Source organism: Cyprinus carpio, chromosome A13, assembly GCF_018340385.1.
Source record: "Cyprinus carpio isolate SPL01 chromosome A13, ASM1834038v1, whole genome shotgun sequence".
NCBI classification, from domain to species: Eukaryota; Metazoa; Chordata; class Actinopteri; order Cypriniformes; family Cyprinidae; genus Cyprinus; species Cyprinus carpio.
The window spans coordinates 25,428,286-25,442,316 of NC_056584.1; the positions used below are offsets into that span (position 1 = coordinate 25,428,286).

Below are 14,031 nucleotides of genomic sequence, written 5' to 3' on the forward strand. Positions count from 1 at the left end.
AAGGAGAAGAGGAAGATGGAAGGGAGATAGAAAGAAAGAAAGAAAAGAAACAAATCAGACCCATGATACCAAGAAGAGAAAAGGAGATGTTCAATATTGTATTTCTCATCTACGCATTACAGAGATGGTAGATGTTCCACTTCAGGAGAGAGGATCGTCAAATAGGAAGGGCAGGGGGAAAAAATGAAGGCCGAAACCTTTGTACCAACACAGGTGAACCCACCGGATCCTCAAGGGTTCATGCAAACACAAGTGAAGATCATAGAAAACAAGCCGCTGCCTTTTCGCCAAGAAAGAACCGTAGTAAAGCGATAAATGAAAGAGGAAAAAGTAGGAGGGAGACTTGACACAGAACAGAACAGAAAGACAGTGGCAAGGACAGACCAAAGGCTTGTTTCCATGGCTGATTGGGGACCAGGAAAGATCCACCAAAAAATAAGAAAAACACCAGACCACACCATAACAGCTCAGCGAAAATCCCATGATCACCACGACGACAAAAAAACAACCCAAAACACCAGCAGAGGGGCAGGGGACGCTGAAGGCCTCGTTCTTGTTTTTTACCTGGTAGGACAGTGAGCCAACCGGACTGGCTGACCTGACCGATATAATTGGACACTCGGCACGTATATTCACCAGAGTCTTCTTCCGTGACGTTGGTGAGCACGAGTACTTCCACGTCCGAGCTGTTTATGCCCGAGCGCTAGGGGGCGCCATAACAAGGGACAAAAACACACATATGGGAGCCTGTTATAATCTCTTGTACTCTTTTAGTAGAGCAGAAAAAGGAGCACCGCTCATTTAAATGGCATAAGAATATCTCCTGCAAGAATAAAGTGTTTGAGTATCTTCTCATTCTTTCTAAAAGAAATCAGCTGCATCGAAACATTCCTGTTCCCCACAAGGAAAGGACAGAATATATGGAAAACGGAAGCCTAAATAGCCTAATACCTTCAACACCCTGACGTAAGGGAGCCCATCAGGACCGTAACGGCTGCCGTTCTTCATAATGTGCTGCAGCCACTGGATGTGAGGTTGAGCATCACTGTAAACTTTACAGACGAACTTAGCGTCCTCTCCGACTTGCACTGTGACGTTGGCCGGCAGGCCTGCCTGGAGAATGGGCCGGTGAGGAGAGCGTTCTGATAGAAAGGAAGAAGAATGAACATTAGTATATTAATATTTACCAAGGAAGCTACCATTTGGGTCGGTATGTTTTTTAAATGTTTTTAAATGAAGTAATATGCTCACCAAGACTGCATTTGTTTGAACAAAAATACAGAAAGATCGAAAATATTATGAAATATTATTGCAATTTAAAATAACTGTTTTCTATTTTAATTTATTTTAAAATGCTATTTATTCCTGTGATGCAAAGCTGAATTTTCAGCATCATTATTCCAGTCTTCAGTGATCCTTCATAAATCATTCTAATATGCTGATTTGCTGCACATTTCTTATCAATGTTGAAAACAGATGTGCTGCTTCCTTTTTTTTTGTGGAAACCAGCCCAATCTGCATGGTAAGACAGTGAAGCTATACGTCAGCATCATCACCCTACTGTCCTATTAGGCTGCTGTTAAGACTTCACAAAACAGAGACTGTGCGTTATCTCTGCTGATAAGGACTGAACAAACACAGATGAAGAAAGTTAACAAGAAAGAAAAAATAAGACAGATGTACAGTGTCCACCATATATCAGCTGCAGTTCCGGCAGCGTTGGCGTATCAGGGACCTTCACGTTTCATTTCCTTTTTCCCCTTAAAAAGGATCTTACAAAAAAAGAATGCAGTGACTTTTGTTTTCCAAAAGCCAAATAATAAGCAAACTCGTTTTGAGTAGCTAGCACACATCAACTTTGTAAGTAAAGTTACCTATAATAAAAAAAAAAAAAAAAAAATGTGTATAAGAACACTCACTTTTTTTTGTGTTATTTTAGTAACATTTTATTTTTTATTAATAGTTAGATTTTTTTTTTTTTACTTTAATATGTTTTTATTTTAATTTTAGTTCAAGTTTTAGTAATCTGGTTGTGTCTTTATAAGTTTTATTAGTTTTTGTTTTTAAAATATGCATATATAGTTTTTTATTAATTTTTATTACAGTTTAGTTTTAGATGCTTTGGTACATCAAGTTACACTAGCTTGGCAAGGAAAGGAAAGGAAAGGAAAGGAAAGGAAAGGAAAGGAAAGGAAAGGAAAGGAAAGGAAAGGAAAGGAAAGGAAAGGAAAGGAAAGATTTTTAATATTTTATTTTATTTCAGGTTATGTTTATTTTATTTCAAGTAACAATTTAATTATTAATGTATTTATTTTTAATGGCTGTAGGTTTAGTTAACTACAATAAGCCTGATTTGGATACAGTAAAAACTACATCAAGCATCAAGTTTTCCAAAGAAAAAGAAGAAGAAAAATGACAAACTAAACAGTCTAAACCATATTACAAACACACACCTCATTGTCTTAACAACACAACATTACTCTCACCCTGTAATTCTGACACGTCTCCTGGTTACCCCGACATACACAGACACACAAGCATGATGTCACACAGGAGATGTGGAGAGGTCGACCTTCACAGACAAGCAGCGGAGGTTTGTGGGGGATGTAAGAGGATTTAGGACTGAGAGGCGCAAGAGGGGGCACAAGAAAAGCTCGAAACAATGGTGCAAAGCAGAAAGACAGTGCAAAAGAAAGAGGGGTTGCAGAAAGAGGGGTCAAGGGATGCAGAGGATAAAGGATGCCCAACAGATGGGCAGTGAAAAGAAAAGACAGACAGATGAAGAAGAACAGATGAGAAACATAAAGGTACAGAGACAAACTTTGCTGACACACAAAGATCTAAACCTTACAAAATCTCCAAGTCAGACAGAAAGTCTTCCTTTGGAGACGCTAGCAAGTGTTTCAGATTGATTGTGTTTAGGGTTGGCTATCGAGAACTGGTTCCAAATTTCCAATGCTAGTGGATTTGATTCGACAAGCGATTTTTATTACACTTATCGATTCATGTGTGTGTATTTTATTTAGATTTTTAACCATTCAAGCACAAAAAGATTCAATTTGGCATTTGTGCACATTTTCTCCAAAGCACACGCCCAAAAAGCAGCCTCATATAATGTGTGAATACTGAATTTGAACGCTTTCTTTCACATCGTCTTGCACTTGAACAGACAAATACACCGAATTACATCCAAATATCCTTGTAAACACAACTGGTTTTGTCTTAAGTGAACGCAAGCAGCATTTTAGACTGAAAATGCATGTTTAGCAGTTATATTGGATCTGTGCTTAATGTCTTAAAGTGACAGCAGCCTAATACTCCTGTTGTCATTTGTGCCATTAATGTTCATCAAAGAGCAAAAGAAAATCACTCGCTGATCTTGACTGATCTTGCATCCTGACGCAAGACTCTGGATAAACCTCTGACTTAGCATACGTGGATCAACTGTACATGCACTCCCCCCACCCACAATTCCTGCCGGCCCGAGACTCGTTGTGAGTTCGAGTCTCGGGCCGGCAGGAATTGTGGGTGGGGGGAGTGCATGTACAGTTCTCTCTCCACCTTCAATACCATGACTTAGGTGCCCTTGAGCAAGGCATCGAACCCACAACTGCTCCCCGGGCGCCGCAGCATAAAAAATGGCTGCCCACTGCTCCGGGTGGGGTGTGTTCACAGTGTGTGTGGTCACTGCTCTGTGTGTGTGCACTTCGGATGGGTTAAATGCAGAGCACGAATTCTGAGTATGGGTCACCATACTTGGCTGAATGTCACGTCACGTCACGTCACGTCAAAACAGTCAGGGAGGAGCTGATGGGGTTGTGGCACGGGATTGGTTGAGAGAGAAAACAAGGGTGGAGATGAACTTACTGTGAAGTTACTGTGCAAACTAGGTGTGATGGTTTAAACATTTATCAATAGAGTTTTTGCTGTATGGTTTATAATGCAGAAGATGTGTTTACATGGCTATCAGTGCAAAGAAGTACTTTATATTATTTACATATTAACAAAATTGACGAAAAGCATGAGGTAATACAAAAATATGTGTACCAAACAAGTCAAGATGAGAAAGAACTTATTGATCTTTTAGCAAAAACCACTATATTATTATATATACTGTTACTATGACTTAAAATGTGATTTACTGCCAAACTCTAATGCCAGCAAACCGTGAGTGGAAGTGGATGGTGACTAGGAGTCCTAAACTCAAATATTTATGTAATATGTGCACAAATTGGTAGAAGAAGCTATTGTTGGAAGCGATCTACAGTAGAAGTTTCTGGAATCTGGCTGACATCCACAATAAACAGCGATAATTAGTCTCTTTTTGGCTCTTTTAAGTGTCAGCGCTTTGTACTTAATCCAGCTTTGAAATGCAGGCCAGTTCAGGCTGGCGCAACTTTCATTGACCTGTTTGAAGGGTCAGCAAGACTCCAATTCCGGCACAGGGAAAACGTTTTCTCTCTTCCGACCTCCTTTATATCATCTTGTCATTCCCAGGTAGGATAGTCTTACATTAAAGTGAAAAACAAAAGCATTATCCCTCTATCCTCTGCCTCTTTTCTCTCCTACTTTCTCTGATGAGAGTATTAGACTGAGCCAGACACAAAAGGGCTTTACGGCCTTGCAATAAAACTGAAAAGAAAAACAGAGACTTTCTGAAAGACTGCTTTTACTTAACCCAGAACAGGGGCCCTAAATAGGGAGCATGTATATGTGTGTGTGAGTCTGGCATGTCTGCATGTTCATGGGCGCGTACATGCAAAAATACAGCTTGGTTTCCTAGCTTTAGATGGGGCAGGTCTACTAAAAAATAAACTAGTGCAGACAGCTGTGAACTAAAGAGACAGTTCACACTAAAAAATGAAAATGAAGCCTTCCAAGTCTTTTAAAGCTGCATGATAGACACGTTCACACCATTGACAACACCATTGATTTAGAAGACTTGAAATATATCTTCCATGACATATGTAAGATAAAATAAGTGGTCAACCATCACTTATTTTTAATGGCTGGCAATGATTTTACAACTAGATAAATATTTTAGTTTAGCAATGATGCATTAAAATGGCTCAAAAGTGACAGTAAAGTCACTTTAAAGATTGTCTTTAACATTGATAATAATAAGAAATGTTTCTTGAGCATAAATCAGCATATTAATGATTTCTGAAGGATCATGTGACGCTGAAGACTGGAGTAATGATGCTGAAAATTCAGCTTTGCATCACATGAACAAATTACATTTCAAAATATAATTGTTGTGAAATATATTGTGAAAATTGTAATAATATTTTGCAATATTACTGTCATTTTTGATCAAATAAAGGCAGCCTTCTTAACATAGCAATCGGTCTGCTAATCAGGTATGCTTATCGGCTAATGTCTATATTCTCACAATGGACAAACCTCATCTGTCTTATTGGCCTGGCCAATATATAGATCAATCACTATGTAAATCCCTGCTCTATTTTTGTTTTTAATATATGCTCCCTCACACGCTTCATTTGCTATGCTGTCCACCCAAAGATACCCACAGCAGTCTTATATGCCCTGTTTACCAGTGTCCAAACCAGCCTGTTAGGAAAAACAAGTATCTAAACACAGGTAAACAGGACTTACCTACTACATCCAGCGTGTAGGTGTGATTGATGGATCCGTAGGCGTTCTCCACCACGCAGGTGTAGTTTCCTTTATCAGAGGGAACCACGCTCTCCATGATTAGAGTCCAGTGCTGGAGTCGGAGCTGAGCAGAGCAAAAAAAATAAAATAAAATTTAGTACAACAGAACACATTCGGAAATGTTTAGTCACTTGTTTATGCAGCGTTCCCAGTTTGCGAATCGTATAACCAAACACAGGTGGTTGTTTTTGCTATTCCAGAATTCATCTCAAACAAAACTCCAACGTCCAACATCCTCAATTTCACACCAGTGTGTGACGTCTTTCAAAATGAAGGGCAAATCTGACAGAACAAACAAGAGAGAGAGAAATTGTCCCAGAAGACTAGGGTTTTTTGAGCAAGAGCACCATGGGAAAACTAATATCGCCGTGCCGACAGACAAGCGATCTCCCGCCCCCACCGCAGGAATGCATCCCACGTAAACTTTCACTCCTCAACCCTCGGCCTCTTGAGACCCTTCAAATGACCACAAAATAAGGGTTCACCCACCTGAGGCACGTTATCCATTAAAACAATCATCATAGAAAAAATCCCTATAAATATAAACATTAGTTATACTAAATATAATGTAGAAACTTGAATTTTCTGTAAAACTGCTTTGCAATGATCTGCATCGTGAAAAGCGCTATAAAAATAAACATGATTTGAATTTTAGATCTTATTTTGACTAAAACCTGCACTCTAGGCAGAAGGTGGAGATTATATTCATGAAGATTTGCTTTGTATATTCTAAAAATGCAATAATAATCAGGGTTATTATAGTTAACTACCACTAAAATCATTAAAATAAATTTTCTTTAAAATATAAAACATAAAACACGTTAATTGAAATAAAATAAAACAAATAAAACAAACTTTTTTTTCAAATAGGCAACATTAATCATAATTTGTTTTTTTTATCTTGATGTATTAAATTAACTAAAACTTAAACTGAAATAAAATTTGTAAAAACTATATGAAAAAAATAAAAGCTATAACTACTAAAATGACAAAAACACAACATAACTTAAAAATAAAGATTAACATGAATGCAGAAACTATTAAAAAATTAAATCTAATTCAAAATATTTACAAAAACTATAAAAGCATGTCAGTGATAGTAAAATATTAATTTCTTTATGTTTAAGAAGCATATATTTTAAAAGTTATTTTTGTTATTAAAAATCTATCTAAGTTTGTATGTAACTACTGTAATTATGGATTATGGAATGAACGAGTTCTTGGTCCTGTAGTCAGACACTGGCTTGTATCAATCGAGCGTGAGCAGCTCAATCATTAGTGACCTTCTGTGTGGATCAGCTGTGTTTTCAGAGAAGGAAGTGCAAACAGACACTGATCGGGGTACATCGGCCAGTCGTTACGCACATCTATTACACTTTAACCAAGAGTCAGTGCTTCACCAGCTGTTTCGTGCTAACAATTCTGACTCATGTAAATTTGCATGTATAAAAAAAAAATACTTAAATGTACGTATTTTGCTTTCAAATTTTTTTTTTAAATTTACCATGATGAGCTTCATTACTCATCCAGCATTAGTGAAGATCTCTTACCTTGTAACCGCCCATGCGATCCTCCTGTCTGAAGGGTTTTCCGTTTTTCAGCCAGCGCATTTCAGGCTTGGGATTTCCCGCCGCCGCACACCGAAACTTCACAGTGTTGGCCGCGGGGACGGCATGCAGCTTCTTCTCCATCTTATCCGGCGAGGTCCAATATGGCGCCACTGCAGGAAAGAAGAAGCAATTACAACTATTTGCATCTTCCAAACATCAACAAGAATCACACACTTGCATTGCACTATATATATATATTTCTTTGATGTGTCAAAGCTTTTAAGATTACATGGAGCTTTGATATTCATCACATAAAACCTCTATGCAAACTTTCAGCAGTTCATATATCAGTCCCTGACATCTACAGTGTGTTTTCTATATCTATGTTTATGGAAAAACGGATTGGATTGTTCAGTAGACTGAAGATGAATCAGTTTGTTTTTAGCTCCCTGGAGCTCTGAAGATCAGCATTAGGGTCATATAACAAATCAATTCAAAATCAAAATTGCAACATGACCTTGTGCAACTGCTTAATCAATAAAGGCAGCAACTGAAATGAATGCAACATATATATATATATAATATATATACAATCTATATATATACATATATATATATATACATACATATATATATATATATATATATATATATATATATATATATATATATATATATATATATATATAATATATATATGCAAACACACACACACACACACACACACACTAATAAAAATTAAAAAGCACATAACAAAATTACTTAAACTAAAATTAAAATAAAAAACAAATAGCACACAAATAATGCCAAAATGACACTGATTCAATGACACACAAAAAATGCAATGAAATGGCAAATCAATCTGAGGTGAGGTCCTTTCTGATTCAATCCCAATATCCCAAAAGAAATGCATCATTGCCAAGAGACAGAAAGCAGGCGCCCGCCTGAAACTCAGCAAGGGGAAACAGGAAGGCATGACCACGGATGCAAATTGAAACAGTTATTCACACTCGCAGCACTGCATGACTGCACCGCCCATCTGCTTAATGGAACCCTGCAACTCACAGTGAGCGGCTTAAATAAAAACATATTCCCGTTTGCTCTGAAAACACACAAGAGAAAAGGAGGATAAAACAAGTCAGTCCAAAAGCACAGCGGCTTGCCAAGAAGGAACTGGACCATCACATCCAATTTCTTTTGTTCGACCGACATGCTAACCGGAAGGTTGCAAACGACTCAATATCAGACGTGTAAACAGACATCTTCCCTTCAGCGTGAAGGCATGCTAATTGGTTTTCAGCTCAACCCTTTTCTTCAACATCTATCTGTCTGTCTGTTTTCTTTCCTCACCACCCAACTTTTTCATCTCATCTTGTGGGAATTCTTTCATAACGATCATTCTCTTTGACCTCAACGCCCCGAAGGACAGCAGACAACATGTCTGCAAGCCAGACACCTTTTGAGAAAACAAAGATGGGAATGACCCTCAGACACTGGGGCAGTAGGGTCGGATGTCCTGGGCAACCCCAAAACAGGTGACCTCCAGTGAAAGATGGACTGACCATTGAACCTTTATTGACATTTTTCTTTAAAAACTCTGGGACTATCAACAAACACCACTGGTATCTGCAAAAACAATCGGTCAGTAAACAGAAACACTGAAACATCCCAGCAGCCAATTCCATCATATTAAGCAGAGAAAGAAAAAAAACAAAACATGCAAACCAGACCTTTAGACTTTAAACAATCCCAGTGTTGTCTACTCCAGCACACCTCATATGCAGGCAAAAACTCTCAAAAATAAAGGACACTTTCTCATGAGAGGGGGAAAAATTGATGTTTTTGAGACTGCTGTTGTTGAGGCCCCTTTGCACAGAAATATCAAAGAGTTCTGAGTGGTTCAACTGGGCAGAAATCCAACCCACTGAGCCCGAAAACCACCCCAAGCACAATGCTAAACACCCCTCCATCCCAATCCCCCCACACCCACCTCAACTCCACTCGTACGCGGCCAAAGGCCAGACCTCCAAAGCATACACAGAAAAGTGTTGGTGCAGATCCAAACCAGAGCCCATTAGCTGGAAGACCTCGCTCCACCCCTCTTTCCAACAACTCTCTTTAATATTTTGTTTTGAACAACTCAAAACAGATTTTGTTGGGTATGATGCTCATTTCAACAGTGGAAATGCAGTCAATATCCTTTCCTCACCTGTCACGGCTTCTCTTGCACATAAAGTTCTTAAAAATGTGAAGTGATTAGTGTTAAACATATATTGCTGAAGAAATGAGTCCTGAAACTGGAAATAAAAGTCAAAAAAGTGATGTGACATACAGCCAAGTATGGTGACCCATACTCAGAATTCGTGCTCTGCATTTAACCCATCCAAAGTGCACACACACAGCAGTGAACACACACACACACACACACACACACACACACACACCATGAACACACACCCAGAGCAGTGGGCACCAATTATTCTGCGGCGCCCGGGGAGCAGTTGGGGGTTCAGTGCCTTGCTCAAGGGCACCTCAGTCATGGTATTGCCGGCCCGAGACTCGAACCCACAGCCTTAGGGTTAGGAGTCAAACTCTCTAACCACTAGGCCACGACTTCCACTAAGTTCCCCACTAAGTTGCCCTTTTTGAACTTACAATTCCATCGTCCCAAAGTCAATGGGTTTTTGAAATAAGGTCTGTGGTTAATACAAGCTCAAGATATCGTGTTTTATTTTAAAACATATAACACAATGGTTATACCCCACTCTTTTAAAGCTTTTATGCATCTTGAAAAAATCTTGAAAAAGGTGAACAAGTGGCTAAATGGGACTCCAGAGGTTGTCCGAGACATTAAACATCATCATGTCCAACAGGAAAACTCATGAACTCAGCTTTGTTGTGTTTATAATCGCACTCTTAAAAACTATTCTAACTTCAACTTCCCAGCTAGTAGATTTTATATAAGACTAAACTGATTGTTGGAAGTGTAGAGGTGATGACGATGAAGTCGTGCGACTGTAGTGTAGTTCATTTATAGAGTAACTTTAGCTTTTGGCCATTGTATTTAGGCTTCAAAACTCACGTAAGTTGTGTTCATTTGTAAAGATTATCATGATGGAAAAAACATGTAAGAATCATAAACTTTTGCTTATTTTCCACAATAATCTCAAAGCCCATGGAAAAATCCTGGGCTTTTTGTTGAGGAAACCAGTTCACTTCCGGGCTTGCCAACAAATACAAGTCATCCTTGCAACACTCTGATTATTAACATCTTTTGAATTTCTCTTTTTTTCTATATTTCCTTACTATTCCACCTCAGGTCTTTCCCTGCTATTCTCAATTCTAAACACATCTCTTAGCAGGAAAATTACAGACAGGCCCCTCATGGATCTGAGAAACGGAGAGCACAAAGACACAAAGGAAGAAGGAAAGAGAAGGTCTGGAATTCTGGGAATGTGTCTGTGCTGGAATTCTACTGAACTTTAGGATCTGTTGCAGGCCTGTCCTATCAATAGAGTGTGATTTCACTAACAAAAATTGTCACAAAGCAAAAAAACTAATAACTTTGCTAATATAAAAACAGTATGGCAACCATGCTGCATCTAAATACAAGTGCATTTCACATGGTACTCTGTGACAACTGGTGTTTGGTCCCCGGTCCTAATACTCACGCATTTGTTCACCGTCCACCCCGACATCGTCCAATCGCTCCGTGTCGTCCTCATCGTCACCGGATGAGATGGCATCTGCAGAGAGTACCGGGAATACTATAACTGTGCTCTGTTTCTCTTGCCGTCACAACAACCTCACTGCTATACTGACAATCACTAATCAAATATTTGCTCTTTCTGATGCATTAAAGGTGCAGTATGCAATATTGACAGCTAGTGGCTGAAATGGGTACTGCAGTCCAAATTCTAAGTATTGTTTCAAAAGCATATATAGCAAAAATAACTATATTGCATCATTTAATATTACTGTGAGATAAGATTGTGTCCAATTGCCCAGAGCAACCATAAATGCCAGTTAGAAAACTGTCAAAAATATTTTAACATGACGTGTTAAATCAGACAGACAAAATGTCTGTATAACACAATGACAAAAAGTGTAAGACATAAGCTAGCATCAACTAATATAATCTTAATACTAATTTTTACAGAGCCAACAAATGTTGTAAAAACAACACAAACAAATCTCAGGACGTAAATCCGAATGCTGCATGACAAGTCATTTTAGAGACTACATCTTCCACTTCCTTGCATTGTAAAATGAGTGATGAATGATTGATGATGATGAGCGATGAAAACTCATCTACGAATATGAAAGTTTCGTTCAGCAGATGGCGCCTCCTGTGGTAGACAAGTGTCTCACCTGTAACGTTTACGATGAAGCAAAGCATGTCGCTGGCCAGCGAGCCCACGGCACTGCACGCATACAGGCCCGAGTCCTTAGGGGTGGCGTCGCGGATCTGTAGCCACTCCTGATCTATGAGTGTGCGGTTGTCAGGGCCCAGCGAGGAGCCGTCTTTGGTCCAGACGATGGCGGCCGCCTCGGGCAGCGGGCAGTTGAGCCTGAGCAGTTCACCCGGGTGCACCGAGCACAGAGTGGGCTTAGAGTTTTGGGTTTTGGTTGGAGGCTCTGCAGAGCGAAGGGGAAAAGAGAGGAGGGCAGGAGAAAAGGGGTGACAGGGTGCACAGAGAAAGAGAAAGAGTGTAAGATGAAGAACACTGTACCAAAATAACATCCCTAGAGTGTGAAGAAGAGGCTTCAATTAAATGAACAGTTCACCCAAAAGTCAAAATATCCCAAATACAGACACCTCAGAGCATCCCATTAGCTGTGAATTGTGAATACAGAGCGTTTCTGGAAGCATGCAGCTGTACCAGTGGGAAAAAGTGTGGCATTAGCAGTGCGCTGACATGAAAGAGGTGCCAGTCGAGAAATAGAGCTCAGTATTTGTTCATTTCATAAACAGAGCCTTCGGTTTTCCTTTCCCTGTCATTTCAACCTTGACCTCACACATTAGAATTAAGCCCGTTATTGCCAGCTTATTCCATTATCTTTAATTATGCTCTACAATAACTATATTGGCTAGCCAAACGCTCATAAGGAATGCCAACTGGCCTCAAAGTAAGGCGCCTAAAACAGGAAAATCAAAGGCTTGATTTCAGATTGAAATAAGGTGGTATGAGCATTAAGGAGAAAAAAAAAGTGTAAGAATAAAATATTTAGTTAACTTTGCAATATGTTCTATAGTATAATGTTTTATCTAGTCAATTATAAATTCTAGTACATACTTGTAATCTTATATATATATATATATATAAATTTTATGGAAATACATTTTATAGTGCATATATATATATATATATATATATATATATATATATATATATATATATATACTATATATATACTGTACACACACACACTATAAAATATATTTCCATAAAACTTATTTTTTCAGACTTTTTTTATTTATTTTTATTAAATTTACATTTATTTGTCTTTTTTATTAATCTTTTATTGATGCATATGTATATATATATATTATATTTACTATATATATATATATATATATATATATACAGTATATAGTTTTTAGATATTCATTTATTTCCTTATATTTACTACATATATATTATATAAATAATTTTAAATATATTCAAATGTATAATTTATTTCTTAAGATATTTATTTAATTATTTATTTAATTAAATTCGGATTTGTTCAGTAAATTCTAAACCCAAATCAGCTCATCACTAGTTATGTGAAGCAATATGTGATCAAGCATTAAAGCAAAACATACCAACTATATCCATTTCAATTCACCTGAGACTGCATTGAGAGCAAAGCCAAGATGAACAGAAATCAAATGCCCCAATCAGGTCAGAATGAGAAGTAAAGAGCGAGGAATTCAGGAAAGTTATTCTATCCATTTAATTCACTTAATCTTATGGGAAGAATGATAAACGACGACAAACGCTGCACTGCATAGTAACCACACTACTCTGCCTTGATGCAGATACACAATGACTCAAATGAGGTTGAAACTGCCTTCACAAAAAGCCATCAACACTTGCTAAAACAGATGGTAACTGTACAATCTGTATGATACAGTTTGAGCAACACCAGCACAGATATTAGATTTCTGGGCAATTAACATAGCTGTGTGATAAAACCCATACCACATCAATTCAATACAAACCACAAACACATTCAGTGAAAACCCGGACTAATTGCTCAATAATTTGGCCAGTACACCATGATCCACTTCTGTGACAACAAATAGAGAAGTTTAAGGACCACTAAAAAACTTCTGACACGGTAGAAGATCCCATGATTCTACAGTACAAACAACAACCTACTGCATCTAGGCAGAAACTATGAATTAAGACAGATTAACAGCTTACTAAGCATGAAGCGAGAGGTATGGAAAAACATGGTGAGACTTGTCAGAAATAATCAGCGGTGCAGAGACACTCCCAACCTTTCTCGTAGTAACACACCTCTCTTCCTGCACATTCTTGTCCTATTGTGAATGTGTATGACAGATTGAACTACACACCACAGGAAGGGAAAGTCGTATGACTAGCGTTCAGTCCTCAAGGGGTTTGGAGTGTGCTTGAAGGTCTAAACTCTCTCCCCAGGCACGTTGCCCTACACACGTTTAGTTCCTGTATTGTTCCTTTTTTCACTAGTCCGGAAACAATTACCTTTTCCTTTATGTCTTTCGCGACTGTGCCCCCATAAAAAAAACTCATATCTTTATATATATGACCGGTATTCATTGCCTTGCTCTTCC

General features: G+C 38.3%; 1 protein-coding gene across 9 annotated transcripts in view; it reads right to left on the minus strand.

Moving 5' to 3' along the window:
* LOC109068396 (fibroblast growth factor receptor 2-like) overlaps positions 1–14,031 on the minus strand; it is a 49,475-nt gene that overhangs the window by 25,313 nt on the left and 10,131 nt on the right. For 4 of the 9 annotated variants that reach the window (XM_042769495.1, XM_042769496.1, XM_042769494.1 and 1 more), the window contains exons 3-8: positions 11,598–11,864; positions 10,898–10,972; positions 7,227–7,396; positions 5,617–5,740; positions 952–1,142; positions 565–703 (exon numbers count right to left, since the gene is read on the minus strand). In XM_042769495.1, the coding sequence (XP_042625429.1) occupies positions 565–703; positions 952–1,142; positions 5,617–5,740; positions 7,227–7,396; positions 10,898–10,972; positions 11,598–11,864 (966 nt within the window). The remainder of the gene's footprint in view (positions 1–564; positions 704–951; positions 1,143–5,616; positions 5,741–7,226; positions 7,397–10,897; positions 10,973–11,597; positions 11,865–14,031) is intronic. The other 5 variants (XM_042769493.1, XM_042769490.1, XM_042769491.1 and 2 more) reach the window with 2 other exon arrangements.